Genomic DNA, 27,200 nt, shown 5'->3' with positions numbered 1-27,200 from the left:
ACGTTGCCAGCTCTCAGCTTGAGCACAAAGAGCACATCAAGCCTTATGCTAAGTACTTGATGTTAATTATCTCATTTAATTTGCTCAACAATCTCAAGAGGTCGGTACCATTATCTTATTTCACAAGCAAGAAAATGGGAGTTCCAGTCCAGGTGGTTAAGCAGCTCGCCTGAGGTCCTAAATGGCCAAGCTGGGAGTCAAGCCCAGGAGCCCTGAAGCCCCCGGCATCCTGCGCAAATGCACACTGAAGAAAGGCGGTCGGAGAGCACTGGGCGGGGAGCCAGGAGCCTGAAGTCAGCCACTAAGCTGTGTGACTTCAAGCAAGCTGCTTGGCCTCTCTGAATCAGTTTTCTCTTCCATAAAAACAAGGGCATGAATTCCTCTTCTTCAGGTCGTTGGTAGGATCAAAGGAACCAAAGGATGTGACTCTGTCTCCCACACTAGCCCCAGCCCCTCCCCAGGGGCAGCAGCAGCTGTGAAGGGTGGTGGGAAGATGTACTGGGAGGAGGGGGCTACCCAGAGCTGGCTCTGGAACAAAGCTCCGCAGCTGCTGACAACAGCTGGGGAGAGCTCTGGGCCTGGCCCAAGCAGGGGGAGAAGGGGCAGGCTGGGAAGTCACCTCTGGCCCTCCTCTGTCACCCTTCCCTGCTGACAGCTGCCGAGGCCTCAGGGCCAAAGGCCCCAGAGCAGGCAGGGAGTGGGGGTGTGGAGGGGGCCGGCGGGCTGGCTGGGGTCATCTCAGTCCTCATGCTGTCAACTGCTCAAGCCTCAGGGTGCCTGGCCCCGCTGTCCCATCGCACAGCCCTTTACCCAGTTCCCTGGGAAGCCTGGGTGGAGAGGCCAGAGCAAAGGTCTGGAGCTGAACATGCCTTAACTGGAGCCTGGCCTGTTCCAGGGCCCCCGTGGGGAGGTGCAGGGCTGGGAGGGAGGGAGTCCTGAAGAGGCTTGCAATTTTCCTGGTGCACAGCCCCACTGCAGGCCCTTCAGGAAACGTCCCTGGAGGCTGTGAGCTTGGCCCACCCCAGCCCATCTCAGCCCCCTCAGCTGCCGGCCAGCCCAGCTCCACTCCCAGTTCGGTGCCAAGCCTTTCCAGCCCACTCCAGCCCACGCAGCTCTCTCTCCTCTGAACTCTCACATACCCATAATTACAACTGACCATATTTTCCAAAGCAGAAATCAAGAAACCACTGAACAAAGGATTTCTGGGCTACTTCTGAGTGTCAGAGGCAGGCTGGGAGATGAAGTTTGGATCCAGAGGTATTCAAATCTGTGAGACACATTGATAGTTTTTTTGGATGACTACTATATCTATCATATTTTATCAATAAATCAAAGCCATCCTATCCTAGGAAATGTGTGTTGGGCACATGCCACCCCATACCACTGTTAACTGTTGACTGGACACTTTAGCCTGGCAGCTTCCTAGCTGTGTGGCCCTGGGCAAATCACTTGACCTCTCTGAGCCTCTGTTTCTTCATCTGTAAAATGGGAATAAAAATGATCCCCCTCACAAGGCTGCTGTGAGAATTCAACAGGACAACCTAACTGCGAGTGTCGGGCACTTATGAGGTGTAAGTATCACTTCTTCCTTCTCTCCCAGGCCTATCCACCCCAGAGCTCACACACCAAGCGAGTGAGCTCTCCAAAGACCTCTGGGGAGAATGAGACATAAGAGAGACCTGCCTGCAAAAGGTTCCAGTGCATTCCTGGATCCTGTACTGTCCGAGCTGGGAGGGATCACCTAGCCCAACACCTTCACTTATCAGATGGGGAAACCAAGTCCCAGAGAAGGGAAGTGAGCATGTTATGGGGAACCAACCAGACTTGGAGGGCCTGGGTTCAATCCCGTTTCTGACACTTCTGGCTGCTGGGAAACTTTGAGCCTCATTTTCGTGCCTCCCATACCCCCATAATGTTGGATTAATAATTATGGCTGGGCGCAGTGGCTTGCGTCTGTAACCCCAGCAATTTGGGAGGCCGAGGCAGGCGGATTACTTAAGATCAGGGGTTTGATAACAGCCTGGCCAACACGGTGAAACCTCATCTCCACTAAAAACAAAAAAATTAGCAGAGCGTGGTGGCACGCGCCTATAATCTCAGCTACTTGGGGAGCTGAGGCAGGAGAATCACTTGAACCCGGGAGGCGGAGGTTGCAGTGAGCTGAGATTGCGCCACTTGCACTCCAGCCTGGGCGAAAGAGTGAGGCTCCATCTCAAAAAAAAAAAAAAAAAAAAAAACCTAGATTATGGATACAGAGTGTTAAGAATGGTGCTTTCGGGCAGCCGTGAGAAGAGAGAGGAGCCTCCCAGCAACTGGACGGCAGAGGCAGATCCAAGATCCAGGACCCAGCCTCTTGGTTCCTAACAAAGGGTCATTTACCTTTCGCGAAGCCACTTCCTCCTCTCCTTGGGGCAAGGATTCTCAAAGGCCAGGATAAGGGGCTACACAGATGAGGCCTCTGGGAGGGTGGCAATGGGCTAGGTCTTTGTGGGTGTGCTAAGCAGGGCCAGAGCCCTCAGTCTCAATCTCTGGCCCCCAGAGCTGGTCCCTCCAGCCTGTCTTCAAGCCCCAGTCAGACAGGCCCAGCCTAGGAAATGGCAGGAAGGGCTGGCAAGGAAGGGATGCATGTCCTTGGCAGGGAGAACACGACATCCCAGGGACTCGGGTTACCGGAAATGGTAAATCTCCCCACTGCCTGTCACCTTCGACCAGGAATGTCTGCTGCCCCAGGGAACATCCTGTCCACCTGCCCTCAGACAGCTCAGGGACAGCCAGGAACCTGGACCCACTCTCTGCTCCCTGCCCCACCCCCAGGCCTTAGGTTAGCTGCTGAGTCCCCACAGCCAAAGGGTACCTGTCATTCTGGGGCAGTGAGCCCGGCTGTAACTAACTGACCAATCCCAGGGAAGGAGCCATCCTAGGAAATGTGTGTTGGGCACAGGGAAGGAGGAGAAGGCTAGAAGGGGAACCCCCAAAAGATTGAGAGCTACCCCCAAATCTGATCCATCCAATCCCATCATACGTGGATTCTGAGTCCCCAGTTTGGATGAAGGCTCTGATCTCATAAACCCAACACCAGAGGCAGTACAGTGTGAGTTCTGGGTGGGACCAACCGAGCCGGAGGCGTGGCTCTGCCGCCTGCCAGCTGGGTGGCTCTGGGTAAGGCACCGCAGTGCCTTCCACCCTCATCTCTAATACATAAGTGACAGCAGCCTGTGATAGGAACCTGTGAAATTTGTGGCGTTAAGCTGTGAGTCATTTAGCCCAAGACCTGGTGTGTAGCGAGGACCCAGTAAACGGTGGCTATTAGGTATTGGGAAGTATTAGAAAGAGAAGGGGAAAAAAACAGTAATCGTTATAGGAGCAGGTACTATGAGCCACACAATGTTCTCTGCCCTCGCGGTGCTGACCTTCTACTTGGAGACGGATGCACCATAAATTAATACCCCAAATATACACGTCAAATGGTGAGAGTGCTGAAAAGAAAATACAGCAGGGTGAGGGGATGGGGAGTGGCCCATTGAGTGTTGCTATTTCCCTGGGTATGGAGGGTGACGCTGACAGAGTAAATCAGGTGCATACTTAGAGGAAGAGAACCCAGGCACCAGGAGCAGCATCTATAAAGACCCCAGAGGCAGAAGGAGCCTCAGAATGTTTTGGAAACAGCCAGGAGGCCGGTTATCTAACCCCCATGACTGCCCTGAGAGCTAGGTGTCATTGTCTCTGTCCCCCTGAGGAGAATCCGGCAGGGCCAGGATCTGACCCTCCACGGCCAGGTGTCCAGGGACAACTCGCTGCAGAACTCCCATGGGGAGGAGCAGAAAAGGGAGAAAAGCGCAGGTTTCTGAGTCCAAGCTCTGATTCTTCCAGGGACTGGCCATGTGATCTCAGACCAGCTGCAGCTCCTTGCAGGGCCTCAATGTCCTTGTCACTCATGGGCTAGAGATGCCTGTCCCATCCACTTCGCAGATGATGTGCCCAAAAGGAAGGGGAGGAGAAAGTATGGTGCTGGGAACTGACCTTGAGCTTCCCTGGCATCTCAGGCCAAAGCTCCTCCCCGGGCAGGTGTGAATGCCAGGTGCAGACCCTGCCCACCTGAACCGCCCAGAGCAACCACCTGCCTGACCCGCAAAAGCTCACATCCTGCCTATGCCTGCCTGGGCCTTGTCCCACTCAGCACCCAGAGCCCAGCCACAGCCACAGCCTCTGTCCTGCACTCTGGTTCTGGGTGTCAGACATATCCCTCACCCCCAGGGCCCAGCCCAGGACCGGCTCCTTGTGTTCCTGACCAGGCGGAGGGTCCATGATTGGCCTTTGTTACCAAGGGTGCCAAAGCAGGCCAGCCCTCACGGGCACCCGGCCAGATCCTGAGGCCCAGCCAAGTGCAAACAGCACACTTGGTGCCCTGATACGGGCGCGTTAGAGCGGGCAGGCTGCCCACTGCCCCCGTCACAACAAACCATCATCTCCGCCCTGCTGAGGGGCCCAGGCAGCTGGCACCTCTGCTGGGAGCTGGGGACTAGGGACTGCCAGGGGAGGCCTCCTCCCCCTCTCCCACTGGGAATGGGTAGTGGGAATACTGGAACCTGGACATGGAGATTCCAGGTGCCAGCAGCTGAAAGGGCAGATACACAGACAGGCTGCAGGGAGCACGTGGGAAAATAACAGGGGCAGAGGAGCTGGATGAAGGCAAGTCATGGAGTTTTTCACATTATGGGTGTGGTCAGGCAAAGGGAGAGTGAGAGGCTGCCGAGAAGAAAGCAGGAAGGGCCCAGCAGAGAGAGGAGCAGCAAGAAGAACCAATGAGAGCTGTAACGGTTCCAATATGGGACAGGGAACCAGGGATAATGACCACAGCAACTCCTTCCAGCAATACCCAGCACTTAACATACCAGCGCTTCCGACAGAACTTTCTGGTGCAATGGAAATGTTGCGTGCCTGCACTCATCCAGTAAGATAGCTACTAAGTGCTTCAAATGAGGCTAGTGCCATCAAGAAACTGAATTTTTTGCCGGGCATGGTGGCTCACGCCTATAATCCCAGCACTTTGGGAGGCCGAGGTGGGCGGATCACCTGAGGTCAGGAGTTTGAGACCAGCCTGGCCAACATGGTAAAACCACATCTCTATTAAAAATTAAAAAAATTAGCTGGGCATGGTGGTGTGCGCCTGTAATCCCAGCTACTTGGAAGGCTGAAGCAGGAGAATTGCTTGAACCTGGGAGGCAGAGGTTGCAGTGAGCCGAGATCACACCACTGCATGCCAGCCTGGGTGACAGAGCAAGACTCCATCTCAAAAAAGAAAAGAAAAGAAAAAAAAAAGGCCTGGCATGGTGACTCACGCCTGTAATCCCAGCACTTTGGGAGGCTGAGGCGGGCAGATCATGAGGTCAGGAGTTGGAGACCATCCTGGCTAACACGGTGAAACCCCGTCTCTACTAGTAATACAAAAACAAAATTAGTCAGGTGTGGTGGCGTGCACCTGTAGTGCCAGATACTCGGGAGGCGGAGGCAGGAGAATGGCATGAATCCGGGAGGCGAAGCTTGCGGTGAGCTGAGATTGCGCCACTGCACTCCAGCCTGGGCAACAGAGAGAGACTCTGTCTTAAAAAATAAATAAATAAATAACACACAAAAAATTGCCAGTGTGGTGGTGTGTGCCTGTAATCCCTGCTACTCCAGAGGCTGAGGCAGGAGAATTGCGTGAACCCGGGAGGCAGAGGTTGCAGTGAGTCGAGATCGCGCCATTGCACTCCAGCCCAGCTGACAGTGCGAGACTCCATCTCAAAAAAAAAAAAAAAAAAAAAAGAAACTGAATTTTTATTTAAAATTTTATTAATTTTAAATTTTGCATTAAATAGTCACATGTGACTAGCAGTTACCATATCAGACAGTGCAGATTATACCATCACTGATCCTTAGGCCAAGCCTGGAGGTGGAGCTATCTCCATTTTACAAAAGAGGAAACTGAGGTTTGCCAAGGCTGCACAGCTGTGGGCTGCAGAGGCAAAATCGGAACCAGGCCTGGCCCTGCCACAGGGCTCCCCACCCACGGTTATTGCCAAGGCTGGAAACGGCTAACGGAAATCGAACATGTGTGGTGATAAGACGGCCTCGTTAATCAAGACATCAAGTCTGTCTGCTTTTGGCCTGAATTCTGTCAGCTACACCAGTTATCACACGCTGACCAGAAGTTCTGACTGCCTGTTTACAAAGGTCTTGGATTTTTTGACACTAAGAAAGGGCAGAATGGCTGGGCGCGGTGGCGCATGCCTGTAATCCTAGCTCTTCGGGAGGCTGAGACAGGTGGATTGCTTGAGCCCAAGAAGTTTGGGACCAGCCTCAGCAACATGGCGAGACCCCACCTCTATGAAAAATACAAAAATCAGCCAAGTGTGGTGGTGTGTGCCTGTGGTCCCAGCTACTCGGGAGGCTGAGATGGGAGGATCACTTGAGCCCAGGAGGTCGAGGCTGCAGTGGGCCATGATCGTGCCACTGCATTCCAGCCTGGGTGACAGAGCAAGAAGACCCTGTCTCAAAAGTAAACAAATGAATAAATAAATAAATAAATAAACAAATAAAAATAAAAGACAGGGCAGAATGGGGATGGAATAATCCCAGCTGGTCGAGAAGCCATGTCTTTAAGAACACTGGGAATCTTCAATGGCAAAAAAGGCTGGGCTTGGCCTTCTCCACCTGGTTACCCTGACCCCATCAGCCCCCTGAGGCTCCTAAGAACTGGACGACACCCACTCAGGGTAACACAGGGCACATTTGCCTGCCTCTAGGCCTTTAGTCATGTGGTTCCCTCTTCTTGGAATGCTGTTCCCACGCCCTTCGAGCTAATCTATTCATCCATCCTTCAAGGCCCACTCAATCACCACCTCCACTCTAAAGACTTTTGGGAACCCCTATAAAGACATCCTTCTCCCTACAAATATGTGGACTTAATTTCTACCTCAGAACACTAGAGATTCAGTCTTAATTATAATCACTTGAGTTAATGTCTCTTCTCTCCTGTTGGAACCAAAGCTCCTTGGGGACAGACACCAAGTTATTTTTTCATCTTTTAAACATATATATATTCAACCTTTAGATACTTCCTAATGTCCAGCAGCTAGGGGATAATAAACAAATACTTACTATGTTGAACTGAATTATAATATTGGCTTATAAGTTTGAGGACTCAATTTCTTATGGCTCTTCCCGAGTCTCCTGTGATCCCAGGAGAGGAGTCCAGACCCTTCCCTGCACTGAACTTCAATTTGTACCTCTGTAAAATGGGACAATAGGCCGGGTGCGGTTGCTCACGTTTGTAATCTCAGCACTTTGGGAGGCCGAGGCAGGCGGATCACCTGAGGTCAGGAGTTCGAGACCAGCCTGGCCAACATAGTAAAACCCTGTCTCTACTAAAAATACAAAAATTAGCAGGGTGTGGTGGCGCACACCTGTAGTCCCAGCTTCTTGGGAGGCTGAGGCAGGAGAATCACTTGAACCTGGGAGGCAGAGGTTGCAGTGAGCCAAGATGGCACCACTGCACTCCAGCATGGGCAACAAAGTGAGACTCTGCGGGAATTAAAAAAAAAAAAAAAAGAAAAGGAGGAGTGGGACAATAATAGTACCTGCCTTATTGGGAGAGTATTTGTACTTACTATATTTATTTAACACTATGTGCCATATACTTGACAAACATTGAGTTATCTTCATAACAGCCCCACAAGATCAGTATTATTATTACTACCCTCATTTTATAGAGGAGGGAAGTGATGGTGAAATTAAGTAGATCAAAGAGCTAATGCAACTCAAGTGCTCAGTATAGCGTGTGGCACATGCTAGGTACTAAATAAATTGTATTAACAGTTGTGGAGTTTTATTTCTGAATAATAAAGGGTCTACAGAATTAGGGGAAATTGAGGATACTTCCCCAGGGCTGAGCACATAGTTAGCGTTCTCCAAATATTTGCTGCTAGACCGTCTCAGTCCCAGATGTACCAGTGATAGGTGGGAGAACCCTAACTAAGCCCAGGGCTGCCCCTCTCTGACTCCCCTCCTCACTGGGCTCCTCCCCCTCTCCTCTGATCTATAGGGCAGTGGCTGCTGCTGCCTGCCCCACAGGCCATGTCCGTAGAGAACCGCTTTCCTGCCCCCATCTTTCCCCAAAGGCAGGCAGCATGGAATGACTTTGGGGAAATGACCTTTGTCCAGCTGTGCCGAGCCTGCAGGTGAATGGAAACAAGAAAGTCCGATTAAGTCTCAAAGGGGCTGGGCGCAGTGGCTCAGGCCTGTAATCCCAGCACTTTGAGCGACCAAGGCTGGCAGATCACTTGAGGTCAGGAGTTTGAGACCAGCCTGGCCAACATGGTGAAACCCCATCTCTACTAAAAATACAAAAATTAGCTGGGTGTGGTGGCGCACACCTGTAATCCCAGCTACTTGGGAGGCTGAGGCAGGAGAATTGCTTGAACTCGGGAGGCGTAGATTGCAGTGAGCCAAGACTGTGCCACTGCACTCCAGCCTGGGTGACAGAGCAAGACCCTGTCTCAAAAAAAAAAAAAAAAAAGTCTCAAAAGCAGGTAATACTCTCAACTTTCTCCAGTCCTGTCAGGGGCTTTGACACCCTATTCTTCACTGAACCCCCACCTGGACCAAAAAAAGGGAAGAAGGGAAGAATCTGGAAAGAGTATGAGCATTGATGGAGTTTCTATGGCAGTCATCTCTCCAGGGGTGGTTTTCAAGATGAAATGAGACAGCAGATGGAAAGCAGTCCTCCAACTTAAACGAGCGTATGAGTCACTTGGAGATCTTGTCAGCATGCAGATTCTGAGTCAGTAGGTCCAAGGGGGGGCTGAAACTCTGCATTTCTGACAAGCTCCCAGTTAAGGCCCGGGCTGCTAGTGCCTGGACCACCCTTGGAGTTACAAGGACATAAAGGGATTAATGCACGCAGTAGGCCCTCCGTAAAAGTGAGCTATGCCTTTGTTTCTTGTGATTTGATCTATAAGAAACTCTCCTAAGGGACTGGAACTGTTTTCTCTTTTTTGAGACAGAGTCTCACTCTGTCGCCCAGGCTGGAGTGCAGTGGCACAATCTTGGCTCATTGCAACCGCCGCCGCCGCCTCCCGGATTCAAGCAATTCTCCTGCTTCAGCCTCCCAGGTAGCTGGGATTACAGGCATGCACCACCACACCCAGCTAATTTTCATATTTTTAGCAGAGATGAGGTTTCACCATGTTGGCCAGGCTGGTCTCGAACTCCTAGCCTCAAGTGATCCGCCAGCCTTGGCCTCCCAAAGTGCTGGGATTACAGGCGTGAGCCACTGCGCGTGGCTGGAACTGTTTTTCCACTGCTGCTAATACTGAGGTCCAGTGAGGTTGAGGAGTTTGCCCAAGCACAGAAGGCCAGAAAGAGGCAGAGACAGGATTCAAGGCCAAGTCTGCCAAGCCATCTTTCTCATGCATCACGCCACCCTAAACCCCACCCGCCTCGAGTAGCAGCCACAGGCGTGGAGCTGAAGACACCCCAGCTCTGCCCCCTCAGGCCAGTCACTAGCTCCTTGCTGGGTCAGCCAGGCCTCTGGGCAGAGGCCCAGGCTCCCTAAAAAGAGGCCTTGGGCCATCACTTTCACTCCACTAGCAGCAGCTTCCAGTGGTTCCCCCCACATCGCCTTATAAAGTGGCCCAAGCTGCTCTTTTCCAGGCTGCAGTTTAATTTTATATGGAGTGAACTGACTGTCCTCTCTCTGCAGCCTCAGCCTGCCTGCTTCACACATTCCTGTTGGAGCAACATTACCTAATTTAACCATAGCCCCTGCTCTCCAGGGCTCTCAAAATAGCAGCTGCCAGTAGGGGAAAATGCCCTAATGTTATCAAAATAAAACAGTTCTCCCTCCTCCCCCACTCCCGGATTCGCCAGCAGCAGGACCCAGCCCGGGGAGGAATCCAGGCTGAGAAGTCTGAGGTGGGCCTAGGGCGGCTGAGATCTCTGCTAAGCCCCTGTTCTCTTCATCCTTCCAGCCCTTTCCTACATGCCCTCTTCAAACAAGTGTCTGGGATCTGCCTATGCCTCCTCCCCCGGGCAGATCTTCCAGCTCATCCCCAACAGCCATTGTCGCCCTGGTTACCCAAGAGGAAGATTCAATTTCCCTTTCTCCTAATAACAAAAACTCTAACGGTAATATAACAATTGCTGCCATTCCCCAGGTATTAATTGTGAACTAAATACCTCCCTCCCAGTGGCTCGCTGCCATTGCAAAGTAGGGATTAGCATTCTCTTCTTTCAGATAAGGAAGCAGCCACTCAGAAAGGTAAAGTGACTTGCCCAAGGTCATACAGCCCAGAACTGGCAGAGTTGGGGGTTGGAAGCCAAGCCCAGCTGCCCCAAAGCCCTAATCGTCCTACTAGGACTCCTGTGCAGGGTCTGAGCCTGGGAGAGGAGGAGTGCAGGATTTTCTGAGCTAGAAGCGGCTTCCTTGCCTTGTGGATTATTGCAGGATCTGTTCATATAGCTGCCACCAAACCACAGGGCCTGTTATTACACCAGCGTTCACATTGCACCTAGATCCTGTGGGCCCTAAGACTGTCCCCAGGACCCCAGGTGCACAAGCTGCCTGTCTATGTGACTTCAAGCCCCTGCTTCCCTGCCCCGCGTACCCCAGAGCAGGCTGCCACATTAAAGCAGGGAACACCGGACTACTGACATACCTCGGGTGCAACCAGTGGTTAAGGGGCTGGGAGGGTCCCCTCTGCTGCTCTCCTGCTCACCCAGAGTAATCATTAACCAGGGCAGAGCCAGCGTGGAGAGCAGGCAGAAGCCCGGGCTGCGGCACCCCCGGCATCCGCTCCTCCCTACTGAGTGCCTCCTGGGGCCACTTCTGTAGCCCAGCTGGCCTGCTGGGGCCTCTGGCAGTGGAGAGGGAAAGCTTGGACCACTGGCTGTCCAGGAAGGCTCAACCTGCTATCCCCAGGGAAGGTCCCTGAGAGCATTTACAGAGCCTTCGGCCCCCTGCACTCACACCCCTTCCCACCTTGCTCCCCTCCCAACATTATGAAGATCCCGTAAGAAAAGAGTTTTGGAGGAGAGGATGGACTCTGGGACTTAGGGGCCTTCCCATAGCGGGGGTGAGGTGGCAGGTGGGGTTGCAGGGGCACGAAACAATAGAACTGAGACCCAGAGGTTTATCTAGGACCAAGTACCAGGGGCCCTCTCGAAGGAGGAAAAATAAAATCACAAAATAATAGTTCCTGTTATTTATCAACTGCCTGTTCCAGCTGTAGGCTATTTATATGATCTCTAATTTTCACCAAAACCCTGCAGTGTAGGACTTGCCATTCCCACCTGACAGAGGAGGCTCAGAGAGGCGAACTCACCAGCCCAGGGTCACACAGCAATCAGTGATGAAGCTAGGACAGGCCTCAGGGCTATGCCTCCTGCCTATGACACTGTCCCAAAGTGCAACCTGCAGAATGAAACGGTGCGGAATTGATGGACGGGAGCTAACAACCACAGCAAGGAGGCTCTGGGCTCTTTTCTGGGCGGTCTGAAGCCTTTCAGCTCCTTAGCCAGGGTCCTCCTGGTCTTTCTAAAACCAAGTGTCCTGGGCTTAAAAACCCAAACTATGAGAGGGCAGTGGATGGAGCAGGAGAGAGGCCTGTTGCTAGAGAGGGTGCATCCCCCCCATTTGAAGTACCAAGTAAAGGTGGCCCCTGGGGCTTCTAGTACCTGTCAGGGCACAAGGTGGGTCTTCTGGGAGATGAGGTGGAGGTGTGGGGGGAAGGAGGAAGCACCTGAAGCCAACGTGAGGTGTGGCCTCTTGGAGGAAGGTGGCCCTGCCTAAAACCCCCCTGCCTAGGAAGCCACAGTCCTCCCAGCTAGAGAATTCCCTTCAATTGCTCAGGTGAAACCAGAGGTGGGGCCCAGGCCAGCTGAAAGCTTTGATCTTATCACACATTCCTGCCCTAGCCATCCCAGACCCCCCTCCTCAACCCCTACCAGGGAGGTGGGAAGCCAGACTGACTTAATTAACCCTTTCCTCCCATTTCCTCCCATTTCCTCAAGTCAAATCCAGGCTTGAGCTGATGTTTCCCCCATCCCGCCCCGACCCCCACCCCAGGAGGCCGGGAGGGAAAAAAGAGGGAGGAAATTGAAAAGCAGGCACCCCAAGACTGCGCCCCTCACTTAACCCACTCAACGCCAGGGAACCCCAAACCTGGGCTCTGTTGGCAGCTTCCATTTCTCCTAAATGAAAATAACCAGACTCAGCTGGGCACGGTGGCTCACACCTGTAATCCCAGCACTTTGGGAGGCCAAGGCAGGCAGATCACCTGAGGTCAGAAGTTCGAGAACAGCCTGACTAACATGGTGAAACCCCGTCTCTACTAAAAATACAAAAATTAGCTGGGTGTAATGGCGGGCACCTGTAATCCCAGCTACTCGAGAGGCTGAGGCAGAAGAATCGCTTGAACCAGGGAGGCCGAGGTTGCAGTGAGCCGAGATCATGCCAATTGCACTCCAGTCTCGGCGACAGAACAAGACTCCGTCTCAAAAATAAAATAAAATAACCAGACTCAACATAAATAGTCCTCGCTATTTTGCACATCCATGAGCTCATCTGAGACTCACGATAAAATCGGCCTGCCCTTCTCTCTGCTGCTGTGGGCCCTCCCCCTGCCCTCGCCCAGGGGAGCTGGCTCCCAGGTCCTCTCCTCCCACAGGCTCACTGCAAGGGAAACAGACTCATAAATGAGTGCTGAGACCAAGTCACAACGACTCAAGAGATCTCCCAGACGTCTGGTGGCCCTGAAATCCTGCTGTAGTCCTCGAGTGTCTTCCTTGAATGCAGCCTCCTTCTCCCTACTCCTTTACCAACTGGCCCACCACTCCGCCTCTCTCCCCTATCAGACCACAAGCTCCACAAGCCCACGGTTGGTGTTTAGATCCAACACAAGGCCTCGCATACCGCTGTCACTCCGAGAATGTTTGCCAAATGAATGAACGGTCCCATTTTGCTTCTGGGGAAAATTAAGCTCAAAGAAGTTCAATGGCGTGGGATCACATAAGAGTTTAGGAATCTTGTGACTCCTAGTCACACTTTCTAAACAGACATTTACAATGAATGCCCCTGATGTCAGCTTAGCAACAGGTACCCAAGAGCAGAGGTGAACTGACATGGACAGAGCATGGCAAGAGAGATTCTGGGGCTACACAAGAAGACAGGACAGGCTTCAAGGTCTAGGGCACAGGGGCCATCTCCTTCATCTGCTTCCCTGGCCCAGAGCCTGGCACTTGAGAGCTGGGGTTATGCCTCCATTTCCCAGATGAGAAGTAGCTCAGAGAGCAGGGAATAGCCAGGCGCAGAGGAAGGTGGAAGCTGCCTTCAGCGTCACCAGACCTCCTGGAAGAAATTGGAGGCAAGGTCCCTGCTCTCCGTCTGCCTTGGATCTTGTTGGAGAGGCAGGACTCGTAAGCTATAAATGCCCAACACAACTCAAAGTCCATACAATAACAGAGTGCCAGGGGAAGGAATCAACAGCGTCAACGAAGGAAGACATGGGATTGGTGATGTGGTGGGCTCCTTGAGATGCCTACCACCCCAGGCCCCAGAGAATGGAACGCCACCAACTCTTGGGGGTAGTGAGCAGTTTTCTCCAAGAACTCAGGGTCCCTTTCTTCTGACTTGGAAGGTGGCCAACAAGCAAGAAAGGAGCCCATTTTGTGAGTAGGAAAACTGAGGCCCAGGGAGGAGGGATGGTAGCCGGCTGGTGACCAAGTGGAGGCCCAGGTCTTAACCTCTTGCCTCCCTGGTCTGACCAGCAATGAATGTCACCTCAGCTATCTTGGGGACTTCCTCTTATTCTTTCCCAACTTTAACGACTCTGGCAGCAGGCGAGTGTCTTCCTGCTCTCGCACATGCAACAACAATGTGGACAATGTGAGTCCAGGGACAATGGGGACAACTCCTGGAACCTTGCCACAATGCTTTCCTCCTCTACCAGCCAAATCAGACTTGCTCTTTAAGCCCCATTTCCTCTAGAAAGTCTTTCCAGATAACTCATGCCCAATCAATCTTTTCCTTCCCCTGACACTCTGTTATTGTATGGACTTTGAGTTGTGTTGGGCACTTACAGCTTACGAGTCCTGCCTCTCCAGCAAGATCCAAGGCAGACGGAGAGCAGGGACCATGCCTCCAATTTCTCCCAGGAGGTCTGGTGACGCTGAAGGCAGCTTCCACCTTCCTCTGCGCCTGGCTATTCCCTGCTCTCTGAGCTACTTCTCAGCTGGGAAATGGAGGCATAACCCCAGCTGTACAGTGGGATTGATAACGCAGATCAAACAATGAGCGCGATGTCAGGCACACAGCAGGTCCTCAGGCAGCACTAGCTGAATATGTGAACAAATGAGTGGACAGAGGGATGGATGGAAGGATTCTTGAAGCTTCCACCGCACAGGGCTGTTGAAACAACACAACGCGGGACTTGGATGTAGATTTCATCTCGCAGCTGAGCCATGTGCTTCTCTGCCTTGTATTTCACCCAAGCCCCCAGTATGAGGGGGACACAGGGCTGGCTCAGAGCAGGCCCCGCTCAGCAAAACTCACTGAACTCCCAACAGGGCAAAACCTGCAGGCCCCACAGGGAGCTTGGGACCTGACTGAGAAGAATCAGGGTTCCCAGGGGTCTCAATCACAGGGAAGGCCACATCCTTCTCTCTGGGGAACATTATCACTGGGTTGAAATGGAAGCCAAAGGGCAAAAAGGCACCCGAGTCTGTGAAGCAGGAACTGGCAAAGCCCATGTGGCAGACATGCAGCCTCCTATAACCCTTTGCCAAGGCCAGTCTGGACCCACCTTCTCCACACAGCCCTCCCAGACTTCCTCTCTCTGGACACAATAGGACCCACTGGGGAAAACAATGGCGACTTGGGAGTCTGACAACCTGGGCTGCATTCCCAGGTGTGGCACGTACTGGATGGATGAAGGGCCAGCCACTCCTTCTATTTTTTTATTTTTATTTTTTTTTTTGAGACAGTCTCGGCTCACTGCAGCCTCCGCCTCCCGGGTTGAAGCGATTCTCCTGCCTTAGCCTCCTAAGAAGCTGGGACTACAGGCATGAGCCACCACACCCGGCTAATTTTTGTATTTTCAGTAGAGACAGGGTTTTACCATGTTGTCCAGGCTGCTCTCGAACTCCTAGCCTCAAGCAATCTGCCCGCCTAGGCCTCCCAAAGTGCTGGGATTACAAGTGAGAATCTGGCCCCCAACTCCCCCTCCTGATGCCTCAGTTTCCCGCTCTGCAAAATGGAGATATAATGCCAACTTCAAAAGATTGCTGTGAGTATTATATGAGATAATGCCTGGCAAGAGCCAGTGGGAGGCTTGGCTCTAAAGAGGGTGGCGGTTTTAATGAGAAGGTGTCAGCACTCAGGGAACGTTGGCTGGTGACCTATGTGACTGAGGCCACTGGGGAGGAGAACCTGCAGGTCCCAGGACAGGGAAGAGACTGGTCTGTCCCCAGGAAACTCCTGGGTTTCTGTTCCTCTGGCCTAAGGGTCATAGCAAGGCAAAAGGCAGGAAAGGGTGAAGAGCCGTGAAAGTGACAGAGGCTGCTGGGTGTGGTGGCTCACACCTGCAATCCCAGCACTTTGGGAGGCTGAGGCATGCGGATCACCTGAGGTCAGAAGTTCGAGACCAGCCTGGCCAACATGGTGAAAACCCGTCTCTACTAAAAATACAAAAATTAGCCAGGCGTGGTAGTGCATGCCTGTAATCCCTAATCCCAGCTACCAGGGAGGCTGAGGCAAGAGAATCGCTATTGAATCCAGGAGGCAGAGGTTGCAGTGAGCCGAGATCGCACCACTACACTTCAGGCTGGGAGACAGAGTGAGACTCAGTCTCAAAAAAAAAAAAAAGAAAGAAAATGATAGAGTAGAGGCCACTAGGGCTGGGATTTATGAGGCCAGAATTTCAATCCATCCAGCCCAGTAAGGGATCCAAGAAGAGGCATGATCCCAGTTCCCAACTATTTGAAAATTGGAAATGCCAAACAAGGAGAGGGTTGAGTCAGCTGGGGTTAGTTAGGAGGGGAGGCCAGGACCAGGAGGTGGGGGCCGGAGCCGGCTTCCTGGGAGAGAGCCATGGGCAGGCGCGGGGAGTGGGGAGGTGGTGGCAGGGACCTGGACGTGGGCTGGGAAGGGGCCAGAGGCAGCTGGGAATCCCAGCCCCACCCATTGAGAAGCATCTGTGGGGTGACCCGAGGCCACCTCTGAAGTCCTCCCCAGGCTCAGGCCCCAGCCAGGCCTCCCCTTCCCCACCGACTGGGATGGGAGAAAGATGGGGAAAGAGGCCAAATGTTACAAAACACCTAGGTGTGACCCGCCTGGTGGGGAGGGGACACATCTCTACCCAACAGCCCAAGCCCAAAGCACAGGGTGGGGTGGGGTGAGATCCCCAGGCCTGTGTGTCTCTCTCTCCTGAGTCCTGCGTTTCTCTGAGGCCACAGGAGCCAGATTTAGAGTCGAGCAGCCCCACATCCCACCAAGTAAGGACCAACTACGGGTTTGCCCAGAGCTCCCCAGGCAAGGTCCTGCCTCCTCCAGTGTAGGCCAGGGGGGACAGGGCTAGGATGGGGTCCCAGGACGTCCCCCACCCCCCCACCGTCACTACCCTCAGGATACATGAACATCCTTTCTGCACCCATGGGAGCCCTTGGCCACACCTCCTGTTGCTCAGAGCCCACCAACTGCACACATCTGGGAAGGGGACAAGGCGTCCAAAGGCTCCAGCCTTTCCCAGGCCACACCCTGGGGTGTGCCCCCCTCCTTCTCTCAGTCCAGGAAGGAGCAATCAGGGTGGAAGGATGGACTCTGTCCTACAGCTGCGGCCTCGGTAGGGGAAGGAGGAGCAGTGACAGATCACAGGCAGTTACACCCGGAGCTCTGAGACTGCGAAAGAGGCCCAGGGAATGGACAATCCCCTTACACAGCCATTCATTCAATAAGCCCAGTACAGGACCTGGGTCATAGAGAAGGCATGACCGGCTGGGCCCTGGGAACCCTGCCTCAGATATTCCATCAGCTTTGCCTTTAGCAGGAACAAGATTTAGTGCAATCACGGATTGTCAAATACCTGCCACATTCCAGGCACTGAGCAAGGTGCATCCACCTGGTTACTTCATAACCACCAGGAAGCAGGCCTCCCCATTCCACAGTTGACTGAGGCTCAGAGAGGTAAAGCAACTTGCCCAAGGTCACAGAGCCAGTCAGGGCTGGGCCAAGACTTGAAGGCAGGGCCTTTTGAGCTCACATCTTTCCCTTGACCACAGTGCCCAGGGAAGGGGCTCTGAGACCAGTGAGGACACAGACAAGTCAAAAAGGGCAGAGTGGACATCCCAGCTTGTCCCACATCTTCTGGGGCCCTGCAGAGAGCATGGCTGGGCAGGCAGCTCCCAAGTGCAGGGGCCAGAGCACGCCCCTTTCCAATCTCAGCAAGGAGCCTGGGCCTTCTTGGCCTGCTGGCTTCCTCAAAGCCATTAATTTATTCACTTGAATTTGTTTGTTTGTTGTTTTGAAACAGAGTCTCACAAGGACACCCAGGCTGGAGTGCAATGGCACGATCTCGGCTCACTGCAACCTCCGCTTCCCAGGTTCAAGCAATTCTCCTACCTTAGCCTCCCGAGTAGCTGAGACTACAGGCACGCACCACCACACCCGGCTAACTTTTTTGTATTTTTAGTAGAGACGGGGTTTCACCATACTGGCCAGGCTGGTCTCGAACTCCTGACCTCAAGTGATCTGCTCACCTTGGCCTCCCAAAGTGCTGGGATTACAGGCGTGAGCCACCGCGCCCATCCTTTATTCACTTGAATTTTTTTTTTTTTGAGATGGAGTTTTGCTCTTGTTGCCCAGGCTGGAGTGCAATGGCGCAATCTCGGCTCACCACAACCTCTGCCTCCTGCGTTCAAGTGATTCTCCTGCCTCAGCCTCCTGAGTAGCTGGGGTTACAGGCATGTGCCACCATGCCTGGCTGATTTTTTTTATTATTATTTTCAGTAGAGACGGGGTTTCTCCATGGTGGTCAGGCTGGTCTCGAACTCCCAACCTCAGGTGATCCGCCTGCCTCAGCCTCCCAAAGTGCTGGGATTACAGGTTGTGAGCCACCGCGCCCAGCCTCACTTGAATTTTTAATGTGTTCACCTACTATCTGCCTAGCCCAGGCAAACAGCAATGAACAAAGCTACGTCCCTGCCCTCATGCAGCTTCCACTCTAGATGAGGGGGTAAGAATAAATCTACAAGCCATGAGCTCCGGCTGTGGAGTTCTAAGGCAGAGTCTGCAACTTCACAAATGAACACTCAGCAAGATCCCTTCCGCCTACACCACAAGCCAACGGAGAGGCCCCAGCTTGGGTGGGGACGGGGGAGCTCCTGGCTGGGGATGGGTAGGGGGATGACTGCCAGGCATGTGAGCCAGTCCAACCCCCACCCATGCTGTCCCCTCCATCACTTGCCATTCTTTTTTTCTTTTCTTTTTTTTTTTTTTTTTTTAAGAGACAGGGTCTCGCTCTATCACCCAAGCTGGAGCGCACTGGCAAGATCATGGTTCACTGCAGCCTCCGCCTCCTGGGCTCAAGTGATCCTCCTACCTGGGTCTCCCAAAGTGTTGGGATTACAGGTGTGAGCCACCACTCCTGGCCCATCTGCCCTTTTCATTTTATTTTTTTTTAAGGATTTTTATTGTCCAAACAGATCGTAAGAGAAGACACAAATAAATTAACTGTTCTGAGAATTCTGGACTCCACCTCCTGCCATTCTTGATCTTCCTCCTAAGCCCACTCCTCCTGGAGTTTTCCCATCTCAGGTAGTGGCAGCTCCATCCTTCGGGATGCTGAAGCCAAAGACTGTGGAGGCATCCTGGACTCCTCTCGTTCTGTCCCACCCCACATCCAACCCACTAGCAAATCCTAGTGACCCATCTTCAAAATGTACTGGGGATTCAACCATCTCCCAGCTCCGTGGTCCTGGCTTGAGCTCCCATCGTGTGGCCCGGGTCATGGCCTCCTTGCCTTTGCTCTGGACCCTCCCTGTGCTCCTCTCCACATAGCAGCCAGAGCAATCCTGTGGAGCACCAGGCCCCTTCAGTGACTTCTCAATTCACTCAGACACAAATCCAAGGTCCTTCCCACGGCCAAGGCTCTGCTGATCACCCTCTGCCACCCCCCTGCCTGCTACGTCCACCACTCTCCCCCTCACTGATGCTGCTCCAGCCCCACGGGCCTCCTTGCTTTTCCACAGACATGCCAAGGACACTCCCACCTCTGGGCCTCTGCACTAGCTGTGCCCTCTGCCTGGAATGCCCTTTCCATTGATATCTGCGAGGCTCACCCGCTCACTTATTTCAGGTCTCCTTCAGTTCAAATTTATCTTATCAGAGGCTTTTCCTACCACCCCACCCTACCCCGCCTCATCACTCACTGCCCTCTTCCCTGTTTTATTTTTTCTTCTGAGCACTTATCACCACCTAATGTATTTCATTTATTGTCTGTCTTCCTGCACTAGCTATAATGCAAGTGACATGAGAGGAAGGAATCTGACATTTTTATTCTCTGCGGTAACCTCAAGATCTAGAACAGGGCGGGTGCAGTGGCTCACGCCTGTAATTCCAGTGCTTTGGGAGGCCAAGATGGGCGGATCACTTGAGGCCAGGAGACCAACCTGGCCAACATGGTGGAACTCCATCTCTACTAAAAATACAAAAATTAGCTGGACGTGGTGGTGCGTTCCTGTAATCCCAGCTACTTGGGAGGTGGAGGCAGGAGAATCTCTTGAACCTGGGGGGCAGAGGTTGCAGTGAGGCAAGATCATACCACTGCACTCTAGCCTGGGTAACAGATCAAGACTCCCTCTCAAAAAAAAAAAAAAAAAAATCTAGAACACAGTCAGATACATAGAAGATGCTCCACAGATATTTGTGAAATGAATTTTAACAAATGCTTAATCACATACATCATTTGTTCATTCATTCATTCAATACACTCTGCAAGGCTTTGTGCACCAGATACTCCCCTAAAACCCAGAGCAACAGGACACTCTCCTTCACGGCTCAGGGAATGGGCTCTGGTCAGGAGCTAGGAGCTGGTCCTAAGGCTATCTCAGGATGCCACAGATGCCCCCAGGGATGCTCTGAGGTCCCTGCAGGCCTGGCACAGATGAGCATCATGGAAGGGAAGGGAGGGTGGTGCTGGGGGCAGCAAGACTCAAAGGCCCCACATTCCCAGGCCTCAAAGAGCCACCTTGTTCTCAGGGCTTTCATGACAGCACCCCCGACCCAGCCACCCCAGCAGCCTCGAGCCACACCCCTCTCAAGGCTGCTATTGACACAGCCCTGACGCCACCAGGCTGGGCAGTGAGGCCGGCGGCTCCCCGCGAAGTGAGTTCCACACATACTTCTGGGTTTCAGTCAGCCAGCTCTGGGCGCTGGGGCAGCTGGCCCCGGGAGCAGGAGGGGGTGGCAGGGCCAAAGAGGCCAAGGCCCAGCCTGAAGCGACATTCCAGCAGGGCTGGGACCCTCGGCGCAGCCTCCCTCTTCTCGGCAGGAGCAGGATCGAGAGGAGGGAAAGGCCAGGGTAGGCCCTGGGATGGGGAGAGGTAGGCCCAGCAGATCGTTGGGAGGCTGCCGGGGAATGGAATCATATTCACTTCCTCCTCCAGCCTGACCCCTCACAGCTGGGACTGGATTGGGCGGAGGGGAGCGGGGCAACAAGCCAGGGCTGGGAACCCTTCCCATATACCCCAAGTAGTCTGAGGGGGCAGAACCCACACGTCTGGCCTCCAAGTGGCCTCTGAATCATTGCTCTAGATCTTTCCATAGCCTGGGCAGGCCCTCCTGCCCTCCCTCCTGAGCCTCTCACCCCAAGGCCAGGCAGCCCTTGAAGCTCTGCAGACTCACCCTAAACCTTGAGCCCCCAGTGAACAGCCAGAAAAAAACATCGCAGGCTCCACGCAGGACAACCATGAGGGTGTTCTTCCCCTTCCCCCACTAGCAGCATGGCAGGGGCAGGGGCCCCTGACCTCCCACACTGGGCAGGGCCGGCCTGGCCCACTCAGGCCTGAAAGTCCCTGGATAAATTCAACTGCCTGTAGAGTCCTGGGGAATATCTGATGAGAACACTAATGAATTAACAAACCTAAAAATGACCACCCTAGAGTTTAGTTCCTAGGCTTCCCTCCAGGCACAGGCGTCCCTAGGAGACCCCATGGACACTGAGGCACATCCACCCTAGGAGCTTCTGTCCCCGAGCTAATCCCTGATATTCCTTGCCTGAGGTAGCCCCTGTAATACTTGGGACCAGAGTTCTTAATCAACATCTGTGACAAGCTGTAGCAATATCTACTGACTGCCCGCGACAAGCACATGGGGCAGTAGTGGAGTGATTAGGAGAGCTCCGTCTGGATTCAAAACTTGGCTTGCGGCATCTCTGAGTGTGTGGATATGTAAGTCGCTGGGCAAGTTACGTAACCTCTCAGTGCCTCAATGTCCTCTGCTTAGAGAATGGGGATCAGGCTAGTAGCTATAGCTTAAAACATTCGACAAATATATTCACTAAGCACTTACTACCTGCCAGGTGCTAAGGATACAGCAGTGAACAAAAACAAAGGAGGTCCTGCTCTCGAAGAACTTAAAACTGAGCAGGAGGAGGCAGATAAACACATAAACAAATACAGAGAAATACAGGCCAGACAATTGTGAGAACAAAAATAAAGCAGTTTAAGGAGACAGCCATTATGGGCAGAGTGGTAAGGACCTGAAGGAGAGGGAGAGGGTCATATGGATATTACAGGGACAAGTGTTCCAGGCAGAAGGAACAGCAGATGCAGAGACTCTAAGGTGGGAGTGTGTTTCACATGCTCAAGAAACAAAGACCTGGTCAGGCGAGGTGGCCCATGCCTATAATCCTAGCACTTCAGAAGGCGGAGGTGGGAGGGTAGCTTGAGTTAAAGAGTTTGGGACCGGCCAGGCGCGGTGGCTCACGCTTGTAATCCCAGCACTTTGGGAGGCCGAGGCGGGCGGATCACGAGGTCAGGAGATCGAGACCACGGTGAAACTCCGTCTCTACTAAAAATACAAAAAAAATTAGCCGGGCGTGGTGGTGGGTGCCTGTAGTCCCAGCTACTCGGAGAGGCTGAGGCAGGAGAATGGCGTGAACCCGAGAGGCGGAGCTTGCAGTGAGCCGAGATTGCGCCACTGCACTCCAGCCTGGGCGACAGAGCGAGACTCCGTCTCAAAAAAAAAAAAAAAAAAAGAGTTTGGGACCAGCCTGGGCAATACAATGAGACCCCATCTCTATTTGTTTTAAATTTTTATATTCATTAGAAAAGAAAAGGCTGGGTGCAGTGGCACTGCACTCCAGCCTGGGTGACAGTGTGAGACCCTGTCTCAAAAAAAAAAAAAAAAAAAAAAAAGAAAAGAAAAATAAACAAAGACTGGTATAGCTGGAGGAGTTTGAGAGGAGCAGGTGGCAGGAGGCCGGGTCTTGCAGGGCCTCGTAGGCTATATTAAGTCAGGGGCTGGGACCTAATTCTGAGCACCGCAGGGAGGTGGTGAGCAGGAAACACAGATGAATGGGAGGATTCGCTGAGAAACTCAGAGCAGACAGTGGGTACTGGGTAAGTGTGAAGTACCCGTATTACTTTGTCATCATCCAGCCTGGCACCCCAAGAGCTCCTTCCTCTCTACTTTGCTCTCGCATCTTCCAGGCCCTGAACCCAGTCACCTCCTGCCACCTTCTTTCCACCGTCTCCCGGGCAGGGCTTCAGACCCACAGATTCTAACTTGTCTGCGTTCAGCCTGAGAACAGGCCCAGGCCAAGCCAGGCAGGGGCCACAGCTTCCCAGACACGGGGAACTGGGCCTAAGGGATGGGGAGTGGTCCATCTCTGCCCCTTCCAGCCTCCACCCTGCAGACAGACCTGCAGCCTGCCCTCCTTCCCTCCGGGAATGTCCAGGGCACACTCAAAACCCCATCCTGTGCCGGCTGCAGGTATGGAATGAGTAGGCTAGTGTCAGGGGACAGAGCAGCTGGCTGCGTGGGGGGGAGGGCTGGGGGACCGCCAGGAAGGGGAGGCTCCTCCAGTTCAGCTGGCAGCCTCCCCAGTGAGGAAATCCAGCTGCGGCAGGAAACAGGTATCTCAGCAACTTCCCTCCTCGGCCCTGGAAAACACCTTAATCACCACCGAGTCTCCCTCAAGACGCCTGTCCCCCCCAGGGCCGCCCTAAAGGGGTCAGCAGGCCAAGGCCTGCCGAGTCACCCAGGCCCAGCCCCCTCCTCCAGCAAGCCTCCTCACCTCCCAACAGCTGAAATTACACCCACACTTAATCACAGACCAGCTTCCTGCGGTCCTGTCCCCCGTCCCGGGGAGGTCTTCAGCTCCCTAAGGCCCATCTTACCCTGCTCCTGTGCCCAACCCTTCCCCATACGCCACTGGCTCCGGACCGAACTGAAGGGCAGATGAGAGAAAGGGCAGCAGGCAAGGAGGGTCCAAGGCGTGCTGGGAGCCTGGGCTAGGAATTGATCGCATTTTTGACTTGCAACAAACTCCTCAACCCCATTGTACAGATTTGGAAACTAAAGCTCAGAGAGAGGAACTTGCCCCAGATCACACAGCCAGAAATGGCAGCCTGGAGACACAAACTTGGGTCTGTAAGACTTCAGGGACAGGCCAGGCATGATGGCTTACGCCTGTCATCCCAACACTTTGGGAGACCAAGGCGAGAGGATCGCTTGAGGCCAGCAGTTTGAGACCAGCCTGGGCAACAAAGTGTGATGCCCTGTTTTTTTTTTTTTTTTTTCTGAGACGGAGTCTTGCTCTGTCGCCCAGGCTGGAGTGCAATGGCGAGATCTCGGCTCACTGCAAGCTCCACCTCCCAGGTTAACGCCATTCTCCTGCCTCAGCCTCCCGAGCAGCTGGGACTACAGGCACGTGCCACCACGCCTGGCTAACTTTTTGTATTTTTAGTAGAGACAAGGTTTCACTATGCTGGCCAGGCTGATCTCGAACTCCTGACCTCACGATCCGCTCGCCTCGGCCTCCCAAAGTGCTGGGATTACAGGCGTGTGCCACCGCGCCTGGCCCTGAAAAACTTTTTATTGTTTGTTTTGAGACGGAGTCTCACTCTGTCACCCAGGCTGGAGTGCAATGGTGTAGTCTCGGCTCACTGCAACCTCCGCCTCCTGGGTTCAAGCGATTCTCCTGCCTCAGCCTCCCAAGTAGTTGGGATTACAGGCATGCACCACCACACCCGGCTAATTTTTGTATTTTCAGTAGAGACGGGGTTTCACTATGTTGGCCAGGCTGGTCTCAAACTCCTGACCTCGTGACCCGCCCGCCTTGGCCTCCCAAAGTGCTGGGATTACAGGCATGAGCCACCGCGCCTGGCCTGAAAAACTTTTCAAAAAGAATTTTATAAAGAGACTTCAGGGGCCAAGCTCTTTCCAGCCCACCACCAGCAGCCTGGGGTGGGACAGCGACCCTCCATGTGTTACTGAGAAGGCTCTCTAATCCCATAGGATTGGAGCTGCCTGTTTATTTGTCTAAATTACAGCCCACCAGCCTGTGAGTGCTGGGAAGGCACAGACAGGGCCTGTCCTTGCTGGTCCCCACCACCCCAGCCCCTAGCACCACACCAGGTTCACTGGTTCACTGGCACACAGTAGGTGCATGGCAAATATCTGCCCGAAGAATGAACCCCTGTACTCCCGGTGACTGCCATGGAATGTCGCTCAGTGATGATCTGTTGAATGAACAAGTGAATGAGATGATCTGCCGCGGTCCAGGAATGTCTGTGGAAATTCTTTATGCACACAGCAAACAACTCCACCCACCGCCATCCTACCGCACCCGGGCATGGAGGAGCCCCTCATCAGGGGGCAGAGCTGGAGGAAGGTCAGGAAAGACTGTTGGGCCTCGGAAAACATCCCATGTGCTAGGTTGGTGCGTTGGGAAAAGTAAAAGTCAGTGCCGGGAGTGCAAGTTCAGGTCAAGACTAGGGAGCTACTGGATGGCCCTGCTGAATATTTCGGGGTGAGAGGCTGAAACAGGAGGACGACAGAGGAGGCCGCCCAGAGTGGGAGTGGGGGAGGAGAAGTGCTGGGTGGGTGGGGCAAGAGCAGTGAGGAGCCAGGTCTGGGTGGGGGGTTGACGAGTGACTCAGGAGGGCAGAGGTGCCACGAAGCCAGCAAGGTGAGGCCAGGCAGGCAGTTCCTGGGTAAACACCAGCCTGGTCAGAAAAGTCCCTCTCTTGGCTCAGAGAACAGGGGGGCAGGTATGGGGACTGCCTAGGAGCACCTCGAAGAGAATGGGGGTGGCTCTGTGGCTCCCCACGGTAGGCTCGGCTCCCCAGATGTGCCCCCACCCACATCTGCCACTAGCTCCCTGCCCACCGACCCCGCCCAGTCCTCCTCAAGTTCACTCAGGTCCTCAGGGCCTCTGCTGGCCAAGTGCCTTCTAAGTCTCGGGATTCCTGACCCTAGAATTCCCTTTTCCTCCACCTAAGCTCAGAGTAGGGGACTAGACTGCAAGGGCAGGCCTCTCCCTGCCTCGTGGAGACCTGGGAAGAGGAAAGCTGGGGAACTCGGGTCCCCCAAGGGTGCACTGCATCCCTGCACCACGCACTTAGCAGCTCATTCCACCCAGTCCAGCAACGCCCTGCAGCTATGCATTTTGAGTTCCCTTGACCCACGTGGGGCTGGCCTCAGAGAGGTTAACTAGCTTGCCTCAGGTCACACAGTTACTGAGTGAAAGGCAGGGATTGATTCAACTCTTGGGCTGTATGACTCCGAGGCCCGTGGGTGTTCCACACAAGCTTCAGTTCTGTCCCAAAAGTTTTGCTTGTGCCTACCTGGGTCCAAGCTCCCCAAGGTGATAGACGGTGTGGTAAAGTTTCAGCGAGACTCTTAGGGTCCCCATCACCAATGAGTGGCCCTTCTGCCAAGCTGGCGCAGAAGAGTTCCCTTGTCTTGCCAAGTTCCCACCCTGCTCAAAGTTTCCCCTCCTGGTCCCCAGGAATGGTAGGCCGGACCATGCCCAGCGAGACTCCAGCACTCGGCAACGTGGCCGAGAGACCCACGGGCTCCCACGCGGGCCAGCCCCGCCCCCGGCCTCCGGCCCCCGGCCTCCGGCCCCACGAAGGGTCCTGACTGGTGGCCCTCCTGGATTAGCCCCATGCCGCAGGGTGGCGCCGGCCCGGGGTCCCCGGCGGGCGCCGCCGTCCCGGGCCAGAGTCCCCGCCGCGCAGGCTTGGGCGCCCCAGCCAAGTTGGCGGGAGGCAGCGAGCAGGACCGGGTAGCCCCTAGCTCCCCTGCCCCCCGCCCCTCCGCCCCCCGCCCCCCGCCCCTCTGCCCCGCACACTCACCGCCAGCAGCCGCCCGTGCAGCAGCAGCGCCAGCAGCAGCGCGCCCGCCGCCCGCCGCCCCATGGCCCGGCCCGCGCCGCTCTCTCGCTCGCTCGCTCCGCGCGGCCCGCAGCCGCCCGCTCGCCGGCCAGCTCGGGACAGCCCAGCCCGCTCCCCACCGCCGGCTTTCCTCCCCGCCTGCCCCGCCCCGCCCCCGCGGCGCCGGCCCCGCCCCCGGACCGCCCCTCCCCGGAGCGCCAGGCCCCGCCCCCGGACCGCCCCCGGGCCGCGGGCTCTGCTCGCCCCAGCCGGCCGCGCAGCCCACTGGTCCTTTGTCTGGGCCCCCAGCCCCCTCCGCGCGGGCCGCGGCCTGGCCCGGCTCCCCGCCAAACCCGGCCTGGAGTATGGGATGGGACGAGGCGGGGGACCGGGGGCCCGGGCATGGGATGGGGCCGCCGGGCCAGGCGCTCTCGCCTCCCCGATCCCCGGCTCCCCAGTTTCCCCGCGCGCCCCGCCGACTTCCACGCCCCGCAGGGCCGACTCCACTCGCGCAGCTTTTGAGGATCCCGGGATCTCCTTCCCAAGCTCACACGCACGCAGCTGCCACTCCGCGCCACACGTGCACGCCAATTTCCACACCCAAGAACACCTTCACACCATAACTTTACTGCACGAACACACTTGTGCGCTACCCGGCAACACTTCACGCTCTGGACCCAACTCTCAAGTACCAACAATCCTCACCGGCTCACACGCACACTTAACTCGCTTCCAAACTCTCACCTCCACCAGGGACACAGGGGACAGCCCTCACACCACACTCG

At 54.5% G+C, this 27,200-nt stretch overlaps 1 protein-coding gene across 2 annotated transcripts in view; it reads right to left on the bottom strand.

Moving 5' to 3' along the window:
• HSPG2 (heparan sulfate proteoglycan 2) overlaps positions 1 to 26,513 on the bottom strand; it is a 116,267-nt gene extending 89,754 nt beyond the window's left edge. For both annotated transcript variants that reach the window (XM_055261532.2, XM_055261533.2), the window contains exon 1: positions 26,398 to 26,513. In XM_055261532.2, the coding sequence (XP_055117507.1) occupies positions 26,398 to 26,460 (63 nt within the window). In that variant the 5' untranslated portion in view covers positions 26,461 to 26,513. The remainder of the gene's footprint in view (positions 1 to 26,397) is intronic.
• Between the last annotated feature and the right edge of the window lie 687 nt (positions 26,514 to 27,200).

Source organism: Symphalangus syndactylus, chromosome 22 (assembly GCF_028878055.3).
Source record: "Symphalangus syndactylus isolate Jambi chromosome 22, NHGRI_mSymSyn1-v2.1_pri, whole genome shotgun sequence".
Taxonomy (NCBI): Eukaryota; Metazoa; Chordata; class Mammalia; order Primates; family Hylobatidae; genus Symphalangus; species Symphalangus syndactylus.
The sequence above is the reverse complement of the archived record's forward strand: the minus strand, read 5'-3'. Positions and strand labels throughout refer to the sequence as shown.